At 49.3% G+C, this 21,230-nt stretch overlaps 1 protein-coding gene across 4 annotated transcripts in view; it reads left to right on the top strand.

Moving 5' to 3' along the window:
- Dab (DAB adaptor protein) overlaps positions 1-21,230 on the top strand; it is a 514,473-nt gene that overhangs the window by 205,332 nt on the left and 287,911 nt on the right. The window contains exon 1 of one of the 4 annotated variants that reach the window (XM_053778740.2): positions 16,864-18,219. The exons of the other annotated variants lie outside the window; for them this stretch is intronic. Within the exon in view, the coding sequence (XP_053634715.1) occupies positions 18,144-18,219 (76 nt within the window). The 5' untranslated portion in view covers positions 16,864-18,143. Of the gene's footprint in view, positions 1-16,863; positions 18,220-21,230 lie in introns of those variants that run through there. 4 annotated transcript variants of the gene reach the window in all.

The following is a 21,230-nucleotide window of genomic DNA, read 5'->3' as shown; positions in this document are numbered from 1 at the left end:
TTTCAGTGGGTATATCCAGTGGTGTATTTCCCATCAGGTCAGTGGACTTGTTGATAGGGAACGATATCCTTCATGCTGGTATATGTAAAGAACCACTTGTGATTGATAATAACACTGATGATAAGTATGCCATTGAAGTTTGTAGAGAGAAGTCTATTTTATTTCCTCTCAGCACAATTACTAGAGCTATGTCAAAGATACAACAACCATCCTTGTCTCCTGTTGACTTAGTGGATGACAATGATTTGGGGTTAAATATGTTGTTTAGTGACGCTCTGCGCCCCGGATCATTAACACTGACTCCCCCCGGTCATCAACCTAGTCAAGACACAACTGACGTTAAATTTCTAATTCATGACGATTTAATCAAGGATCAGTTTGTTGATCAGTCACTAGAAAGACTGAGAGATATAGCAGTTACTGAGAGTGAAGCAAAGGATCTCGATAATTGTTACTATTATAGTAACGGTGTACTGATGGAGAAAAATACATGTAAGTTGTCAGCTGATAGTGTTTCCACCACAGTCAAGCATCTAGTAGTGTTACCAGTTACATTTCATGAACAAGCCATTGATTTTGCTCACAATAGTCCCATAGGAGGACATTTGGGTGTCAAGAAGACACTCGGTAAACTAGCAAAACATTTTACTTGGCCTAAAATGAAGGAAACAGTAGCTGATCATGTGCGACGTTGCCACGTGTGTCAAGTGACAGGCAAGCCAGCGCACACACCTCCACCTACACCTCTCACTGAGTTCATTAGTAGCAAAGTTCAGTTCATCTGGACTAGAGATTGTTCAGACTCGTTCAAAAGGTTGAAGCATCTGCTTTCCTCTGCTCCAGTGTTGAGTCCTAATTTCAATCTTCCCTTCTTTTTACATATAGATGCGAGTGGTTATGCAGTGGGTGCTGTGCTGCTCCAACAGTCAACATCCACTGATATTCTCCATCCTATATGTTAGTATTCATCTAAACTTAAACGACACCAGAAAAATTATGCCACTATTGAGGATGAGGCTCTAGCTCTTGTGGTGTCCTTGGAACCTTTTGACGAGTATTTGGGCACTTCCCCATTTAAAATTTACGTAATTTTATGCCCAAATACCTTTTGTTACTTGCTATGTCAAATTCAGTAAAGTAACTTAATCCCTCCAGCCCATATTAATTATGTATACTCATTGTTAATTAATCTATTCATATATTCACAGTATTGATGTGTATGAGGAGGAGACATAAGCTGAGTGTTGAGTGGGTAGTGTCGTGTGCGCGATGTACTGCGTGACGCAACACTGTCCTGCCGCAGACCCCCCCCCTTACTACACACCTTAAGCTGTTTCATACTCAGATGTCCATACTGCATAGCATTCCACAACCACTACTTAAGAGTGGAATGCAGTCTCCTCTACTATGATCGAGCCTCATCGTGTCAGGCTCATCTACGCTATCCTGTCTCTACACTGATGTACATAACCACGAGTATGCAGAGATACGATACTGTGTACTGCCCTAGTCTAGGGGCATATCCTAGTGACAGACGCTGTGAAATGATAGAAGTGCTTGGCACAAGAGTGACTCTGATCAATATTTATATTAAATTGTATTGATATGAGTAATCAGTAATAATGTGAAAGACATTAATGCAACTCCTAGTGCGACCGTCTGTCGTGTTGGGGGGGGGGGGTGTTGCAACCCCTGAATGGGTTGCAATGATTATTATGTATATATATAATTATTACCTTTTCATTTAATTTTATATTGCTTATATTTGCGATAATAGCTAAATCGTAAATGTATTGCTTTATATTGTTATTTGACTTAGCTTCCTTTGTTAGGTAGGATGTAACATATTATGTGCTCAGTTCAAGTCTTGATTGTCTAACTACTGTAATTATCGCTCTTTGCTTGTTTCCCTGCCGGCTTCTTGTTGGGCAGCGACAGCAACCCACGGAGCTATCACGTGATCGAGGGGGGGGGGTGTCCTCACCTCGCCTGAAGTATTCAGTCTGGTCTAGACTCTCTTGGTGGTTGGACAGATTGTCTGTCTCATTATTCTTGTTAGTTCTGTAGAACTCTGTTCACAGAACATTGTATAGACTTAGTGATTTTCGACGTTGTACTGAGGTTGTGTGTCGCATAGACACTCTAAACAACTCAGGTCCTGAACTATAGCTTATGACCTAATTTGTACTGGTTTCTGTGTATTATCACAGTCGGGGATTTTCTTATGCTGAACTTAGATTCAGTAGTATGGGAGTTTTGTAACTTTTGTGGAGGATCTGCTGATGGTCCCTACTTAGTGTCGTTATATTATCTCCTTGTTCCTGATTCTGTGTCGCAGTTGCTTGTTGTATTGCTATTGGGCTTTAGCATTCTTTTTGTTGTTCAAGCAGACTGTTCTGGTTGCCAGTCGGTCAAGAAGTTAGTTTATTTGAGGACTTTGTCAGTCACTTGTTTAAGTCTAGTCGAGTCGTGAGACATAACGAACTACTTGGAACACTTACACGCATACACATACTTGTACATATTTGTAATATCTTATTAAATGTTAATGTACCAGACGGTACTTAAGAATTATAAATGTGATATGTGCTTTCAGCACAATAATATTGTACTTGAGAGAAGTGATATTATGTTAATTACTGTGATTAATTTAATTTAATTTAATTTGATAATATACCTCTAGACTTAATAAATTTATTAAATTTTAATTTCTCTAGTTAGTAGCCTACCAGTTGTAATCCTGAAGCACTATTGAATTATACTGAATTCTAATGGATAATTGGACCAGGATACTGACTACTTGTTACGAAAACCCAGTAACAGGCTGGATGCTAGAAGAGCAGTCCTTTCTAGTATTCACTGGAGATCTCTAAGCTTTTAGAATCGCGTTTTTTTGTAACAGTGACGGTGGTGGTAGTGGTGGTGACGGTGGTGGTAGTGGTGGTGGCGGTGGTTGTGGTAGTGGTGGTGGCGGTGGTGGTAGTGGTGGTGGTGGTAGTGGGGGGGTATTACCTCCTTACCCTCCTTATTACCGGGTGAGTTAGTAGAGAGTTTTGGAAGGGGCAGCAGGTAAGGTAGAGGCTGCTACCAGTTAGGTTTGCCAGGTGATGGTTACAAGTGTTGATCTGAATCTTTGGCAATGTTTGCAATACAGGTTGAGGTGTTTTATGCAGACTGAACCATGGTTGTCGCGGCACTGGGCGAGTCGTGAGTATCACACGCATTCCCATTCTCTCCCATTCTACTGGCTCTGAAAGACTTAAGAGTTTAGCGCTTTCCCGTGAACAGAATAATCAGGAGGTAAAAGATTAGAACAGAGTAAAGAGATACTAGGACTATAGAAGTATTAAGAAGATATATAGGCGCAGTTCACTTGGGCATAGCGCAGTTCACTTGGGCATAGCGCAGTTCACTTGGGCATAGCGCAGTTCAGTAGGGCATAGCGCAGTTCATGTGGGCATAGCGCAGTTCACTTGGGCATAGCGCAGTTCACGTGGGCATAGCGCAGTTCACGTGGGAATAGCGCAGTTCAGTAGGGCATAGCGCAGTTCACGTGGGCATAGCGCAGTTCACGAGGGCATAGCGCAGTTCACGTGGGCATAGCGCAGTTCACGTGGGCATAGCGCAGTTCACGTGGGCATAGTGCAGTTCAGTAGGGCATAGCGCAGTTCACGTGGGCATAGCGCAGTTCACGAGGGCAGAGCGCAGTTCACGTGGGCATAGCGCAATTCACGTGGGCATAGCGCAGTTCATGTGGGCATAGCGCAGTCCACGTGGGCATACCGCAGTTCACGTGGGCATAGCGCAGTTCACTTGGGCATAGCGAAGTTCACTTGGGCATAGCGCAGTTCACTTGGGCATAGCGCAGTTCACTTGGGCATAGCGCAGTTCACGTGGGCATAGCGCAGTTCACGTGGGCATAGCGCAGTTCACTTGGGCATAGCGCAGTTCACTTGGGCATAGCGCAGTTCACGTGGGCATAGCGCAGTTCACGTGGGCATAGCGCAGTTCATGTGGGCATAGCGCAGTCCACGTGGGCATAGCGCAGTTCACGTGGGCATAGCGCAGTTCACTTGGGCATAGCGCAGTTCACTTGGGCATAGCGCAGTTCACTTGGGCATAGCGCAGTTCACTTGGGCATAGCGCAGTTTACTTGGGCATAGCGCAGTTCACGTGGGCATAGCGCAGTTTACTTGGGCATAGCGCAGTTCACGTGGGCATAGCGCAGTTCACTTGGGCATAGCGCAGTTCACTTGGGCATAGCGCAGTTTACTTGGGCATAGCGCAGTTCACGTGGGCATAGCGCAGTTCACTTGGGCATAGCGCAGTTCACTTGGGCATAGCGCAGTTCACTTGGGCATAGCGCAGTTCACTTGGGCATAGCGCAGTTCACTTGGGCAAAGCGCAGTTCACTTGGGCATAGCGCAGCTCACTTGGGCATAGCGCAGTTCACTTGGGCATAGCGCAGTTCACTTGGGCATAGCGCAGTTCACTTGGGCATAGCGCAGTTCACTTGGGCATAGCGCAGTTCACTTGGGCAAAGCGCAGTTCACTTGGGCATAGCGCAGTTCACTTGGGCATAGCGCAGTTCACTTGGGCATAGCGCAGTTCACTTGGGCAAAGCGCAGTTCACTTGGGCATAGCGCAGTTCACTTGGGCAAAGCGCAGTTCACTTGGGCATAGCGCAGTTCACTTGGGCATAGCGCAGTTCACTTGGGAATAGCGCAGTTCACTTGGGCATAGCGCAGTTCACTTGGGCATAGCGCAGTTCACTTGGGCATAGCGCAGTTCACTTGGGCATAGCGCAGTTCACTTGGGCATAGCGCAGTTCACTTGGGCATAGCGCAGTTCACTTGGGCATAGCGCAGTTCACGTGGGCATAGCGCAGTTCACGTGGGCATAGCGCAGTTCACGTGGGCATAGCGCAGTTCACGTGGGCATAGCGCAGTTCACTTGGGCATAGCACAAAGTTTTTCAATAACTCTGCCTCCTTCAACAGACTTACTAAACGTCTTTAGGAGAGAACACAAGTTGGTGAAAGGTGTTGATAATGAGACTCGGGTTGTGGTGCGTCACAAGCATCACCAGGTCGTCCAGCCGGGTTGTGGTGCGTCACAAGCATCACCAGGTCGTCCAGCCGGGTTGTGGTGCGTCACAAGCATCACCAGGTCGTCCAGCCGGGTTGTGGTGCGTCACAAGCATCACCAGGTCGTCCAGCCGGGTTGTGGTGCGTCACAAGCATCACCAGGTCGTCCAGCCGGGTTGTGGTGCGTCACAAGCATCACCAGGTCGTCCAGCCGGGTTGTGGTGCGTCACAAGCATCACCAGGTCGTCCAGCCGGGTTGTGGTGCGTCACAAGCATCACCAGGTCGTCCAGCCGGGTTGTGGTGCGTCACAAGCATCACCAGGTCGTCCAGCCGGGTTGTGGTGCGTGTCACAAGCATCACCAGGTCGTCCAGCCGGGTTGTGGTGCGTCACAAGCATCACCAGGTCGTCCAGCCGGGTTGTGGTGCGTCACAAGCATCACCAGGTCGTCCAGCCGGGTTGTGGTGCGTGTCACAAGCATCACCAGGTCGTCCAGCCGGGTTGTGGTGCGTCACAAGCATCACCAGGTCGTCCAGCCGGGTTGTGGTGCGTCACAAGCATCACCAGGTCGTCCAGCCGGGTTGTGGTGCGTCACAAGCATCACCAGGTCGTCCAGCCGGGTTGTGGTGCGTGTCACAAGCATCACCAGGTCGTCCAGCCGGGTTGTGGTGCGTCACAAGCATCACCAGGTCGTCCAGCCGGGTTGTGGTGCGTCACAAGCATCACCAGGTCGTCCAGCCGGGTTGTGGTGCGTCACAAGCATCACCAAGTCGTCCAGTCGGGTTGTGGTGCGTGTCACAAGCATCACCAGGTCGTCCAGCCGGGTTGTGGTGCGTCACAAGCATCACCAGGTCGTCCAGCCGGGTTGTGGTGCGTCACAAGCATCACCAGGTCGTCCAGCCGGGTTGTGGTGCGTCACAAGCATCACCAAGTCGTCCAGTCGGGTTGTGGTGCGTGTCACAAGCATCACCAGGTCGTCCAGCCGGGTTGTGGTGCGTCACAAGCATCACCAGGTCGTCCAGCCGGGTTGTGGTGCGTCACAAGCATCACCAGGTCGTCCAGCCGGGTTGTGGTGCGTCACAAGCATCACCAGGTCGTCCAGCCGGGTTGTGGTGCGTCACAAGCATCACCAGGTCGTCCAGCCGGGTTGTGGTGCGTCACAAGCATCACCAGGTCGTCCAGCCGGGTTGTGGTGCGTCACAAGCATCACCAGGTCGTCCAGCCGGGTTGTGGTGCGTCACAAGCATCAGGTCGTCCAGCCGGGTTGGGGTGCGTCACAAGCATCACCAGGTCGTCCAGTCGGGTTGTGGTGCGTCACAAGCATCACCAGGTCGTCCAGTCGGGTTGTGGTGCGTCACAAGCATCACCAGGTCGTCCAGTCGGGTTGTGGTGCGTCACAAGCATCACCAGGTCGTCCAGTCGGGTTGTGGTGCGTCACAAGCATCACCAGGTCGTCCAGCCGTGTTGTGCGTCACAAGCATCACCAGGTCGTCCAGCCGGGCTGTGGTGCGTCACAAGCATCAGGTCGTCCAGCCGGGTTGGGGTGCGTCACAAGCATCACCAGGTCGTCCAGTCGGGTTGTGGTGCGTCACAAGCATCACCAGGTCGTCCAGTCGGGTTGTGGTGCGTCACAAGCATCACCAGGTCGTCCAGTCGGGTTGTGGTGCGTCACAAGCATCACCAGGTCGTCCAGTCGGGTTGTGGTGCGTCACAAGCATCACCAGGTCGTCCAGCCGTGTTGTGCGTCACAAGCATCACCAGGTCGTCCAGCCGGGCTGTGGTGCGTCACAAGCATCACCAGGTCGTCCAGCCGGGTTGTGGTGCGTGCCACAAGCATCACCAGGTCGTTCAGCCGGGTTGTGGTGCGTCACAAGCATCACCAGGTCGTCCAGCCGGGCTGTGGTGCGTCACAAGCATCACCAGGTCGTCCAGCCGGGCTTTGGTGCGTCACAAGCATCACTAGGTCGTCCAGCCGGGTTGTGGTGCGTCACAAGCATCACCAGGTCGTCCAGCCGGGTTGTGGTGCGTCACAAGCATCACCAGGTCGTCCAGCCGGGCTGTTGTGCGTCACAAGCATCACCAGGTCGTCCAGCCGGGTTGTGGTGCGTCACAAGCATCACCAGGTCGTCCAGCCGGGTTGTGGTGCGTCACAAGCATCACCAGGTCGTCCAGCCGGGCTGTTGTGCGTCACAAGCATCACCAGGTCGTCCAGCCGGGCTGTGGTGCGTCACAAGCATCACCAGGTCGTCCAGTCGGGTTGTGGTGCGTGTCACAAGCATCACCTGGTCGTCCAGCCGGGTTGTGGTGCGTGTCACAAGCATCACCTGGTCGTCCAGCCGGGTTGTGGTGTGTCACAAGCATCACCAGGTCGTCCAGCCGGGTTGTGGTGCGTGTCACAAGCATCACCAGGTCGTCCAGCCGGGTTGTGGTGTGTACACACAAGCATCACCAGGTCGTCCAGCCGGGTTGTGGTGCGTGTCACATGCATCACCAGGTCGTCCAGCCGGGTTGTGGTGTCACAAGCATCACCAGGTAGTTTAGCCGGGTTATGGTGTCACAAGCATCACCAGGTCGTCCAGCCGGGTTGTGGTGTCACAAGCATCACCAGGTAGTTTAGCCGGGTTATGGTGTCACAAGCATCACCAGGTCGTCTAGCCGGGTTGTGGTGTGTGTCACAAGCATCACCAGGTCGTCCAGCCGGGTTGTGGTGTGTGTCACAAGCATCACCAAGTCGTCCAGCCGGGTTGTGGTGTGTGTCACAAGCATCACCTGGTCGTCCAGCCGGGTTGTGGTGCGTGTCACATGCATCACCTGGTCGTCCAGCCGGGTTGTGGTGTGTGTCACAAGCATCACCAGGTCGTCCAGCCGGGTTGTGGTGCGTGTCACATGCATCACCAGGTAGTTTAGCCGGGTTGTGGTGTCACAAGCATCACCAGGTAGTTTAGCCGGGTTATGGTGTCACAAGCATCACCAGGTCGCCCAGCCGGGTTGTGGTGTGTGTCACAAGCATCACCAGGTCGTCCAGCCGGGTTGTGGTGTGTGTCACAAGCATCACCTGGTCGTCCAGCGTGTCGCATGCATCACCTGGTCGTCCAGCCGGGTTGTGGTGTGTGTCACAAGCATCACCAGGTCGTCCAGCCGGGTTGTGGTGCGTGTCACAAGCATCACCAGGTCGTCCAGCCGGGTTGTGGTGTGTCACAAGCATCACCTGGTCGTCCAGCCGGGTTGTGGTGTGTCACAAGCATCACCAGGTCGTCCAGCCGGGTTGTGGTGCGTCACAAGCATCACCAAGTCGTCCAGTCGGGTTGTGGTGCGTGTCACAAGCATCACCAGGTCGTCCAGCCGGGTTGTGGTGCGTCACAAGCATCACCAGGTCGTCCAGCCGGGTTGTGGTGCGTCACAAGCATCACCAGGTCGTCCAGCCGGGTTGTGGTGCGTCACAAGCATCACCAAGTCGTCCAGTCGGGTTGTGGTGCGTGTCACAAGCATCACCAGGTCGTCCAGCCGGGTTGTGGTGCGTCACAAGCATCACCAGGTCGTCCAGCCGGGTTGTGGTGCGTCACAAGCATCACCAGGTCGTCCAGCCGGGTTGTGGTGCGTCACAAGCATCACCAGGTCGTCCAGCCGGGTTGTGGTGCGTCACAAGCATCACCAGGTCGTCCAGCCGGGTTGTGGTGCGTCACAAGCATCACCAGGTCGTCCAGCCGGGTTGTGGTGCGTCACAAGCATCAGGTCGTCCAGCCGGGTTGGGGTGCGTCACAAGCATCACCAGGTCGTCCAGTCGGGTTGTGGTGCGTCACAAGCATCACCAGGTCGTCCAGTCGGGTTGTGGTGCGTCACAAGCATCACCAGGTCGTCCAGTCGGGTTGTGGTGCGTCACAAGCATCACCAGGTCGTCCAGTCGGGTTGTGGTGCGTCACAAGCATCACCAGGTCGTCCAGTCGGGTTGTGGTGCGTCACAAGCATCACCAGGTCGTCCAGCCGTGTTGTGGTGCGTCACAAGCATCACCAGGTCGTCCAGCCGGGCTGTGGTGCGTCACAAGCATCACCAGGTCGTCCAGCCGGGCTTTGGTGCGTCACAAGCATCACTAGGTCGTCCAGCCGGGTTGTGGTGCGTCACAAGCATCACCAGGTCGTCCAGCCGGGTTGTGGTGCGTCACAAGCATCACCAGGTCGTCCAGCCGGGCTGTTGTGCGTCACAAGCATCACCAGGTCGTCCAGCCGGGCTGTGGTGCGTCACAAGCATCACCAGGTCGTCCAGTCGGGTTGTGGTGCGTGTCACAAGCATCACCTGGTCGTCCAGCCGGGTTGTGGTGCGTGTCACAAGCATCACCTGGTCGTCCAGCCGGGTTGTGGTGTGTCACAAGCATCACCAGGTCGTCCAGCCGGGTTGTGGTGCGTGTCACAAGCATCACCAGGTCGTCCAGCCGGGTTGTGGTGTGTACACACAAGCATCACCAGGTCGTCCAGCCGGGTTGTGGTGCGTGTCACATGCATCACCAGGTCGTCCAGCCGGGTTGTGGTGTCACAAGCATCACCAGGTAGTTTAGCCGGGTTATGGTGTCACAAGCATCACCAGGTCGTCCAGCCGGGTTGTGGTGTCACAAGCATCACCAGGTAGTTTAGCCGGGTTATGGTGTCACAAGCATCACCAGGTCGTCTAGCCGGGTTGTGGTGTGTGTCACAAGCATCACCAGGTCGTCCAGCCGGGTTGTGGTGTGTGTCACAAGCATCACCAAGTCGTCCAGCCGGGTTGTGGTGTGTGTCACAAGCATCACCTGGTCGTCCAGCCGGGTTGTGGTGCGTGTCACATGCATCACCTGGTCGTCCAGCCGGGTTGTGGTGTGTGTCACAAGCATCACCAGGTCGTCCAGCCGGGTTGTGGTGCGTGTCACATGCATCACCAGGTCGTCCAGCCGGGTTGTGGTGTCACAAGCATCACCAGGTAGTTTAGCCGGGTTATGGTGTCACAAGCATCACCAGGTCGCCCAGCCGGGTTGTGGTGTGTGTCACAAGCATCACCAGGTCGTCCAGCCGGGTTGTGGTGTGTGTCACAAGCATCACCTGGTCGTCCAGCGTGTCGCATGCATCACCTGGTCGTCCAGCCGGGTTGTGGTGTGTGTCACAAGCATCACCAGGTCGTCCAGCCGGGTTGTGGTGCGTGTCACAAGCATCACCAGGTCGTCCAGCCGGGTTGTGGTGTGTCACAAGCATCACCTGGTCGTCCAGCCGGGTTGTGGTGTGTCACAAGCATCACCAGGTCGTCCAGCCGGGTTGTGGTGCGTGTCACAAGCATCACTAGGTCGTCCAGCCGGGTTGTGGTGTGTCACAAGCATCACCAGGTCGTCCAGTCGGGTTGTGGTGCGTGTCACAAGCATCACCAGGTCGTCCAGCCGGGTTGTGGTGTCACAAGCATCACCAGGTAGTTTAGCCGGGTTATGGTGTCACAAGCATCACCAGGTCGTCCAGCCGTGTTGTTGTGTCACAAGCATCACCAGGTAGTTTAGCCGGGTTATGGTGTCACAAGCATCACCAGGTCGTCCAGCCGGGTTGTGGTGTGTCACAAGCCTCACCAGGTCGTCCAGCCGGGCTGTGGTGCGTGTCACAAGCATCACCTGGTCGTCCAGCCGGGTTGTGGTGCGTGTCACATGCATCACCTGGTCGTCCAGCCGGGTTGTGGTGTGTCACAAGCATCACCAGGTCGTCCAGCCGGGTTGTGGTGCGTGTCACAAGCATCACCAGGTCGTCCAGCCGGGTTGTGGTGTGTCACAAGCATCACCAGGTCGTCCAGCCGGGTTGTGGTGCGTGTCACAAGCATCACCAGGTCGCCCAGCCGGGTTGTGGTGCGTGTCACAAGCATCACCTGGTCGTCCAGCCGGGTTGTGGTGTGTGTCACAAGCATCACCAGGTCGTCCAGCCGGGTTGTGGTGCGTGTCACAAGCATCACCTGGTCGTCCAGCCGGGTTGTGGTGCGTGTCACAAGCATCACCTGGTCGTCCAGCCGGGTTGTGGTGCGTGTCACAAGCATCACCAGGTCGTCCAGCCGGGTTGTGGTGTGTCACAAGCATCACCAGGTCGTCCAGCCGGGTTGTGGTGCGTGTCACAAGCATCACCAGGTCGCCCAGCCGGGTTGTGGTGCGTGTCACAAGCATCACCTGGTCGTCCAGCCGGGTTGTGGTGCGTGTCACAAGCATCACCTGGTCGTCCAGCCGGGTTGTGGTGTGTGTCACAAGCATCACCAGGTCGTCCAGCCGGGTTGTGGTGCGTGTCACAAGCATCACCAGGTCGTCCAGCCGGGTTGTGGTGCGTGTCACAAGCATCACCTGGTCGTCCAGCCGGGTTGTGGTGTGTGTCACAAGCATCACCAGGTCGTCCAGCCGGGTTGTGGTGTGTGTCACAAGCATCACCAGGTCGTCCAGCCGGGTTGTGGTGCGTGTCACAAGCATCACCTGGTCGTCCAGCCGGGTTGTGGTGTGTCACAAGCATCACCAGGTCGTCCAGCCGGAGTTAAGACCCGGCTGCAGGGCCGATGATCTTACTGCACTACAGATTATAAGACACACCTGTGATACACCTGCGACCGGTTTCGAGAATTTTCCTAGTCTCTCAGCCCGGCCCTGGACCAGGCTTGTCTGGCCCTTGTCTGGTCAACCAGGCTGTTGCTGCTGGCGGCCCACTGACTAGATATCCATCACAGCTTAAGACTTTGTTCGGGGATTGCTCCATTGCCTTACATCAAGAACTCTTCACTTGGGTAGTTTTTAGTAGTTTTCTTGAATTAGATATTGATCATAGATCACTTTTCACCATTTTATATTTTCATTCCATAATAGTTACAGTAATGATCACAGAAAAACAACAATAATAAATACATTTTTGTAATTTAACTTTGGGAGAGTTGTGACCTTTTAGTGTTTTTACTGTGAGTGTGATTAATATATCGTCGTGTTTTTGAACTGTCCACCCGTGTTATGTGTGTGTGTGTGTGTGTGTGTGTGTGTGTGTGTGTGTGTGTGTATGTGTGTGAGTGTGTGTGTGTGTGTGTGTATGTGTGTGTGTGTGTGTGTGTGTGTGTGTGTGTGTGTGTGTGTATGTGTGTGAGTGTGTGTGTGTGTGTGTGTGTGTATGTTTGTGTGTGTTGTGTATGTGTGCGAGTGTGTGTACTCACCTAGTTGTGGTTGCAGGGGTCGAATCATAGCTCCTGGTCGCTACTGGGTCACTCTCTCTGTACCATGAGCTTTATCATACCTCTGATAAAGGTATTAATGGATCCTGCCTCCACTACATCGCTTCCCAGACTATTCCACTTACTGACTACTCTGTGACTGAAGAAATACTTCCTAACATCCCTGTGATTCATCTGTGTCTTCAACTTCCAATTATATCATCCCCTTGTTGCTGTGTCCCATCTGTGTGTGTGCGTGTGTGTGTGTAAGGGAGAGAGAGAGAGAGAGAGAGAGAGAGAGAGAGAGAGAGAGAGAGAGAGAAATTGATTACCAATTTGTCTGTGACTTCCCAAGAAGTCTCTTGATCCAAGAAGCTTGACCAAGAGCCTTAAGAAAGCTGGTTGTCTGTGGTTCCCCAGACGTTGCAATAAGACTGTTGTGACACCGCTGACTCTTCTATGATTATCTCTGTACTGTTACATTATTGTGAGTGTATCTTTGTAATGATTTATATGATTTTGATACCACATGGTGTGTGACCCTTGTGGGTTTAGCGCTTAGTTGTGATTATAATATATGATTGTGATACCACAACACATCTTTTTGCGTACATAGTTGTTCATGGTTACTTAGTTGTTTGTGACTACCCAGTTGTTTGTGACTACCCAGTTGTTTGTGACTACCCAGTTGTTTGTGACTACCCAGTTGTTTGTGGTTACCCAGTTGTTTGTGGTTACCCAGTTGTTTGTGGTTACCCAGTTGTTTGTGACTACCCAGTTGTTTGTGACTACCCAGTTGTTTGTGGTTACCCAGTTGTTTGTGACTACCCAGTTGTTTGTGACTACCCAGTTGTTTGTGGTTACCCAGTTGTTTGTGGTTACCCAGTTGTTTGTGACTACCCAGTTGTTTGTGACTACCCAGTTGTTTGTGGTTACCCAGTTGTTTGTGGTTACCCAGTTGTTTGTGACTACCCAGTTGTTTGTGACTACCCAGTTGTTTGTGGTTACCCAGTTGTTTGTGACTACCCAGTTGTTTGTGACTACCCAGTTGTTTGTGACTACCCAGTTGTTTGTGACTACCCAGTTGTTTGTGACTACCCAGTTGTTTGTGGTTACCCAGTTGTTTGTGGTTACCCAGTTGTTTGTGACTACCCAGTTGTTTGTGACTACCCAGTTGTTTGTGGTTACCCAGTTGTTTGTGACTACCCAGTTGTTTGTGACTACCCAGTTGTTTGTGACTACCCAGTTGTTTGTGACTACCCAGTTGTTTGTGGTTACCCAGTTGTTTGTGGTTACCCAGTTGTTTGTGACTACCCAGTTGTTTGTGACTACCCAGTTGTTTGTGGTTACCCAGTTGTTTGTGGTTACCCAGTTGTTTGTGACTACCCAGTTGTTTGTGACTACCCAGTTGTTTGTGGTTACCCAGTTGTTTGTGACTACCCAGTTGTTTGTGACTACCCAGTTGTTTGTGGTTACCCAGTTGTTTGTGACTACCCAGTTGTTTGTGGTTACCCAGTTGTTTGTGACTACCCAGTTGTTTGTGACTACCCAGTTGTTTGTGGTTACCCAGTTGTTTGTGACTACCCAGTTGTTTGTGGTTACCCAGTTGTTTGTGACTACCCAGTTGTTTGTGGTTACCCAGTTGTTTGTGGTTACCCAGTTGTTTGTGGTTACCCAGTTGTTTGTGGTTACCCAGTTGTTTGTGGTTACCCAGTTGTTTGTGACTACCCAGTTGTTTGTGGTTACCCATTTGTTTGTGACTACCCAGTTGTTTGTGGTTACCCAGTTGTTTGTGGTTACCCAGTTTGTGGTTACCCAGTTGTTTGTGACTACCCAGTTGTTTGTGGTTACCCAGTTGTTTGTGGTTACCCAGTTGTTTGTGGTTACCCAGTTGTTTGTGGTTACCCAGTTGTTTGTAATTACCCAGTTGTTTGTGGTTACCCAGTTGTTTGTAATTACCCAGTTGTTTGTGGTTACCCAGTTGTTTGTGGTTACCCAGTTGTTTGTAATTACCCAGTTGTTTGTGGTTACCCAGTTGTTTGTGGTTACCCAGTTGTTTGTAATTACCCAGTTGTTTGTGGTTACCCAGTTGTTTGTGGTTACCCAGTTGTTTGTGGATACCCAGTTGTTTGTGGTTACCCAGTTGTTTGTAATTACCCAGTTGTTTTTGGTTACCCAGTTGTTTATGGTTACCCAGTTGTTTGTGGTTACCCAGTTGTTTGTGGTTACCCAGTTGTTTGTGGATACCCAGTTGTTTGTAATTACCCAGTTGTTTGTGGTTACCCAGTTGTTTGTAATTACCCAGTTGTTTGTGGTTACCCAGTTGTTTGTGGTTACCCAGTTGTTTGTGGATACCCAGTTGTTTGTAATTACCCAGTTGTTTGTGGTTACCCAGTTGTTTGTAATTACCGAGTTGTTTGTGGTTACCCAGTTGTTTGTAATTACCCAGTTGTTTGTGGTTACCCAGTTGTTTGTAATTACCCAGTTGTTTGTGGTTACCCAGTTGTTTGTAATTACCCAGTTGTTTGTAGTTATTCAGTTGTTTGTGGTTACCCAGTTTGTGGTTGCCCAGTTGTTTGTAATTATCCAATTGTTTGTGGTTACCCAGTTGTTTGTGGTTACCCAGTTGTTTGTAGTTACTCAATTTGTGGTTACCCAGTTGTTTGTAGTTACTCAGTTTGTGGTTAGCCAGTTGTTTGTAGTTACTCAGTTTGTGGTTAGCCAGTTGTTTGTAGTTACTCAGTTTGTGGTTAGCCAGTTGTTTGTGGTTACCCAGTTGTTTGTGGTTACCCAGTTGTTTGTAGTTACTCAGTTTGTGGTTAGCCAGTTGTTTGTAGTTACTCAGTTTGTGGTTAGCCAGTTGTTTGTAGTTACTCAGTTTGTGGTTAGCCAGTTGTTTGTGGTTACCCAGTTGTTTGTGGTTACCCAGTTGTTTGTAGTTACTCAATTTGTGGTTACCCAGTTGTTTGTAGTTACTCAATTTGTGGTTACCCAGTTGTTTGTAGTTACTCAATTTGTGGTTACCCAGTTGTTTGTAGTTACTCAGTTTGTGGTTAGCCAGTTGTTATAATTACCCAGTTGTTTGTAATTACCCAGTTGTTTGTAATTACCCAGTTATTTGTGATTACCCAGTTGTTTGGGATTACATAGTTGTTTGGGATTATATAATTGCTTGGGATTACCCAGTTGTTTGTGACCACCCAGTTGTTTGGGATTACCCACTTATTTGGGATTACCCAGTTGTTTGGAATTACCCAGTTATTTAAGATTACCCAGTTATTTGGGATTACACAGTTGTTTCGGATTACATAGTTGTTTAGGATTACACAGTTTGGGATTATATAGTTTGGCATTACATAGTTGTTTGGGATTACAGAGTTGTTTGGGATTACATAGTTGTTTGGGATTACATAGTTGTTTGGGATTACAGAGTTGTTTGGGATTACAGAGTTGTTTGGGATTACATAGTTGTTTGGGATTACATAGTTGTTTGGGATTACATAGTTGTTTGGGATTACATAGTTGTTTGGGATTACAGAGTTGTTTGGGATTACAGAGTTGTTTGGGATTACAGAGTTGTTTGGGATTACAGAGTTGTTTGGGATTACATAGTTGTTTGGGATTACATAGTTGTTTGGGATTACATAGTTGTTTGGGATTACATAGTTGTTTGGGATTACAGAGTTGTTTGGGATTACAGAGTTGTTTGGGATTACAGAGTTGTTTGGGATTACATAGTTGTTTGGGATTACATAGTTGTTTGGGATTACATAGTTGTTTGGGATTACATAGTTGTTTGGGATTACAGAGTTGTTTGGGATTACAGAGTTGTTTGGGATTACATAGTTGTTTGGGATTACATAGTTGTTTGGGATTACAGAGTTGTTTGGGATTACATAGTTGTTTGGGATTACATAGTTGTTTGGGATTACATAGTTGTTTGGGATTACAGAGTTGTTTGGGATTACAGAGTTGTTTGGGATTACAGAGTTGTTTGGGATTACAGAGTTGTTTGGGATTACAGAGTTGTTTGGGATTACATAGTTTTTGGAATTGCTTAGTTGTTTTTGATTACGTAGTTGAGATTACATAGGTGTTTGGGATTACATAATTGTTTGGGATATAAGTTGTTTGGGATTTCATAGTTGTTTGAGATTACATCATTGTTTGAGATACATAGTTGTTTGGGATTGCATAGTTGCTAACCATAATCGCAATGTCTCTTCTCTGATAAATTTATGGTGTGTAGGGACGTGAGGTGGTGTGTAGGGTGCGGGAGGGCGGGAGGGAGGGAGGGGCCCGCGGGAAGGGACGGAGGGGTGTGGGTAGGGAGGGGCGTGTGGAAGGGCGCAGGGACGGGGTGTGCTTCTGATCGATAGCGGGGGAAACGCATGCTGCCTCATTCACTGTGGGAAGGTGTCTTGCCCTATGGACATTGAACTCGTGGTTCTTAAGTAGGCATCCTCTTCTTCAGTACGGGTGGGGGGTGGGAACATATCTTTGAGTGTGGTGAGGGCAGGAGGGGGTCATGTTGGGCCCCTGGTCAGGTCTGGGGCGCGCCCCGCAGGGAGTATAGGGAAGGGGCGGTGAGGACGGTGTAAGAGCGCCGCTGCCAGGCACAGATCAATGGTGTGTAGTGTGGGACCAAACACGCTGCTGCCGTCGCCGCCGCTGCTGCTGCTGTTGCTGCCGCTGCTGCTGCCGCTGTGCTGCTGCTGCTCCACCAACCTTCCTTACCCTGTGCCTCCGTGTCTTTAGTCGTCCTCGCCGCCGTGACTCTCGTCACCCCCGTGGTGGCCAAGTGTGTGTGCGTGTGGTAGTATTGTGACCGGCGGGGTAAACGTGGCAGGATGTGAGCGTAGAGTGTGGTGGTGCTAGTGTGGCAGCTAGCTCGGTTGACATGCCGCCACGCAGTCAAGGTGGCGGCTCATTCTCTTGTGTTGATATTCTTCTTCAACTCTAACCGGTAGCCTTACAGCCACGGCCATCTTACAAGTGCTTCTCTCAGGGAACCAAAGGGATGCAACCCTCCTCCCTGGCAGTCCCTGATTAGCGGGTTACGGGAGCCGCCTGGCTCTACCTCCCAACATGGGTACGAGGCATCAACATCAGGTCTCACAAAGAAATCTCTTGCGTGTTTTGCGTCTGTCAGCAGCTGCTAACGTGACACCCACGCTCTGGCCACACCCCAGACACAAGATGAACCTGTGGAAGACATTGTAGGATAACACGTCAGTGATTGTTATAGAGATTACCAATAGTTGGTGCAGGTAGACTGATGAAATAATCAAAGTTGGCTTGTAGTGATGTACTACGGCTGTCAGAGGTGCCTAGGTGCTTCACCTGCCATCCAGTGCTTCTAGCTGTCATAGTAAAAATATATTGGATATTACAACATTTTTTGGTGCAGTAATTTTTTTGGTGTTTTCTGTGAAGCAAGATGAAGAAAAAGAGGAAGTTATATAACAAGTTGCATCTGTGTCATTCCCATGCGCGACTTGTTCTCTTTAAGAAGGTGAAGGAAATTGCTGAGGTGCAGAAAAGATGTTCTTAGCGCAGAGTGAATGTGCAGTAGTGTGGTTGGCTGTCATGTTATGATGGTAGGGCGTGAACCATGGTCAGTAACTGGCGAGAGTTACCATGGATCGTACAGTTATCACTCCTTGCTACTTTCTTCGCGCCACTCCAGCCTAAACAATGACTTGTAAGTAATCCTGGAACTTCAGCAATGTGTAGTATTTGTTGGTGACCCATGTAGTGGAACGCTACGTGGTGCTTCGCTGGTGTTGACGTAAATAATGTACGAGCAGCGGTGCTACGCGCACACAGTGCAAGGAAAACAATGTGCAGTAAGAGGCGCCTCACCCATATGAATTATCCGGGAGTGTAAACAATGCCCATCTACTCAAGCAACACTGACGTGGCTGGGTATGAGACCCTCAGCACACGTCGCAGACACAATCCCTTCCGTGAGTACTCTTATTCTGTTTTTAATACTCCCTCAGTCTCCTCCTTATCATTATTACTCCTCATCTTTCTCGTATTACGTCGTGATCATAATTATCCTACGTCTCTAAGTCTCCTCTGACTATGCCAGTCCCGCTTTATCTGTCACTCATTACAATCTCTCTCTCTCTCTCTGTCCCTCCCTCATCATCATCATCATTTTTACCAGCTATTCATATATCACTACCTCCCCTCCTCCTCCTCCTTAACCTTCACCCTCACACCAATTTTTAATCCACTTGTCTCCCCTCACCTCTTCCCTCACCACTCCCACACCTATATATATATATATATATATATATATATATATATATATTTTCAACAAGTTGGTCGTCTCCCACCGAGGCAGGGTGACCCAAAAAAGAAAGAAAATCCCCAAAAAGAAAATACTTTCATTATCATTCAACACTTTCACCACACTCACACATTATCACTGCTTTTGCAGAGGTGCTCAGAATACAACATTTTAGAAGCATATACGTATAAAGATACACAACATATCCCTCCAAACTGCCAATATCCCAAACCCCTCCTTTAAAGTGCAGGCATTGTACTTCCCATTTCCAGGACTCAAGTCCGACTATAAGAAAATAACCGGTTTCCCTGAATCCCTTCACTAAATATTACCCTGTTCACACTCCAACAGATCGTCAGGTCCCAAGTATCATTCGTCTCCATAGGAGTGAATGGAGACGAATGATACTTGGGACCTGACGATCTGTTGGAGTGTGAACAGGGTAATATTTAGTGAAGGGATTCGGGGAAACCGGTTATTTTCTTATAGTCGGACTTGAGTCCTGGAAATGGGAAGTACAATGCCTGCACTTTAAAGGAGGGGTTTGGGATATTGGCAGTTTGGAGGGATATGTTGTGTATCTTTATAGTGCGTTGATAATAAGGGAGACTTCGTATGGGTTAGTCGGAGCTAGGAACAGTGTGTTCGGGTAGTTGCCGGTGAGGTAGTCATTTGGTGGGGTATCTGAGCTTGGGATTTTATTGGCAAGGTTTTGTCCTATAGTGGAGAAGAAATCATTGAGTCTGTTTGCTGTTTCTGTTGGTGGGAGTTGGGGTTCATATATATATATATATATATATATATATATATATATATATATATATATATATATATATATATATATATATATATATATATATATATATACCACTGTTCCATCCTCCTCATATTCATGCAACTGACGTTAGAATCCCTTCCATATTATATATATATATATATATATATATATATGAACCCCAACTCCCACCAACAGAAACAGCAAACAGACTCAATGATTTCTTCTCCACTATAGGACAAAACCTTGCCAATAAAATCCCAAGCTCAGATACCCCACCAAATGACTACCTCACCGGCAACTACCCGAACACACTGTTCCTAGCTCCGACTAACCCATACGAAGTCTCCCTTATTATCAACGCACTAAAAAAAAGGCAGGAGATTTAAATACCTTACCACCCAGGCATATAAGGGCAAGACTACACCTCACCTGAAAGACGACCAAAACGCAGATGTGATTTACACAGATTTTGCAAAAGCGTTTGACAAAAGCGGTCATGGAGTGATAGCGCACAAAATGAAGGCCATGGGCATTACGGTAAGGTAGGCGGATGGATTTTCGGTTTCCTAACACACAGAACACAAAAAGTAGTAGTGAACAGGGTAAGATCCAGCATCAGCGAGGTCAAAACCTCAGTGCCCAAAGGCACTGTCCTGGCACCTCTGCTGTTTCTCATCCTCATAGTAGACATAGACAAAAACACCCGGCACACTTTTGTATCATCATTTGCAGATGACACTAAAATAAGCATGAAAGTCAGTACGGTAGAGGACACTGAAAAAGTACAGGAAGACATAAACAGGGTTTTCTAGTGGGCAGTGGAGAACAACATGACGTTCATTGGTGATAAGTTCCAGCTGCTTAGGTATGGAAAGAATGAAGAACTCAAAAGGAGCACTATATACAAAACTCAAGAGGGTCACCAAATAGAAGGTAAGGAAGACGTAAAAGACCTGGGAATAATTATGTCAGCGGACCTTTCTTTTAAAGACCATAACAAGACAAAGATCACGACAGCCAGGAAGATGACGGGGTGGGTATTGAGAACTTTCAAAACAAGGGAAATAATGCCGATGGTGACACTCTTCAAATCGCTAGTACTCCCTCATTTAGAATATTGCTCAGTGCTGATGGTCCCCGTTCAAAGTAGGAGAAATATCAGAGCTGGAACAAATACAGAGATCGTTTACGGCTCACATTGAACCTGTAAAGCACATAAACTACTGGGAACGCCTGCAAGTCTTGAACATGTACTCATTGGAGCGGAGGAGAGAGGTACATGATAATATATACCTGGAAGGTACTCAGGGCTTGGTCCCAAATCTGCACACTGCCATAACAACATACTGGAGTGAGAGATATGGGAGGAAGTGTAAAATAAACCCAGTGAGGAGCAGGGGTGCGGTGGGGACAATAAAGGAACACTGTATCAACATCCAGGGTCCCAGACTTTTCAACATCTTACCAGAAGATATCAGAAACACTGCTGGAACAAGTGTAGAAGCCTTCAAGAGGAAACTAGACAAGTATCTTCACCAGATCAACCAGGCTGTGATGGATATGTTGGGCAGCGGGCCTCCAGCAACAACAGCCTGGTTGACCAGGCAAGCACCGGACGAGCCTGGCCCATGGCCGGGCTCAGAGTAGATAAACTCTTGAAACTCATCAAAGGTATATCAAAGTCAAGTCACAACACCAGACTCTGTGAAACACAACTGATACTCTTATCTGGAGTGAGTTCCGGGGGTCAACGCCCCCGCGGCCCGGTCTGTGACCAGGCCTCCTTAGGTCAGTGTCCCAGGATGCGACCCACACCAGTCGAGTAACACCCAGGTACCCATTTTACTGATGGGGAACATAGACAACAGGTGGAAAGAAACACGTCCAATGTTTCTACTCTG

Source organism: Cherax quadricarinatus, chromosome 32, assembly GCF_038502225.1.
Source record: "Cherax quadricarinatus isolate ZL_2023a chromosome 32, ASM3850222v1, whole genome shotgun sequence".
Taxonomy (NCBI): Eukaryota; Metazoa; Arthropoda; class Malacostraca; order Decapoda; family Parastacidae; genus Cherax; species Cherax quadricarinatus.
Note: the sequence above shows the minus strand (reverse complement) of the source record. Positions and strands in the feature narration are given on the sequence as shown.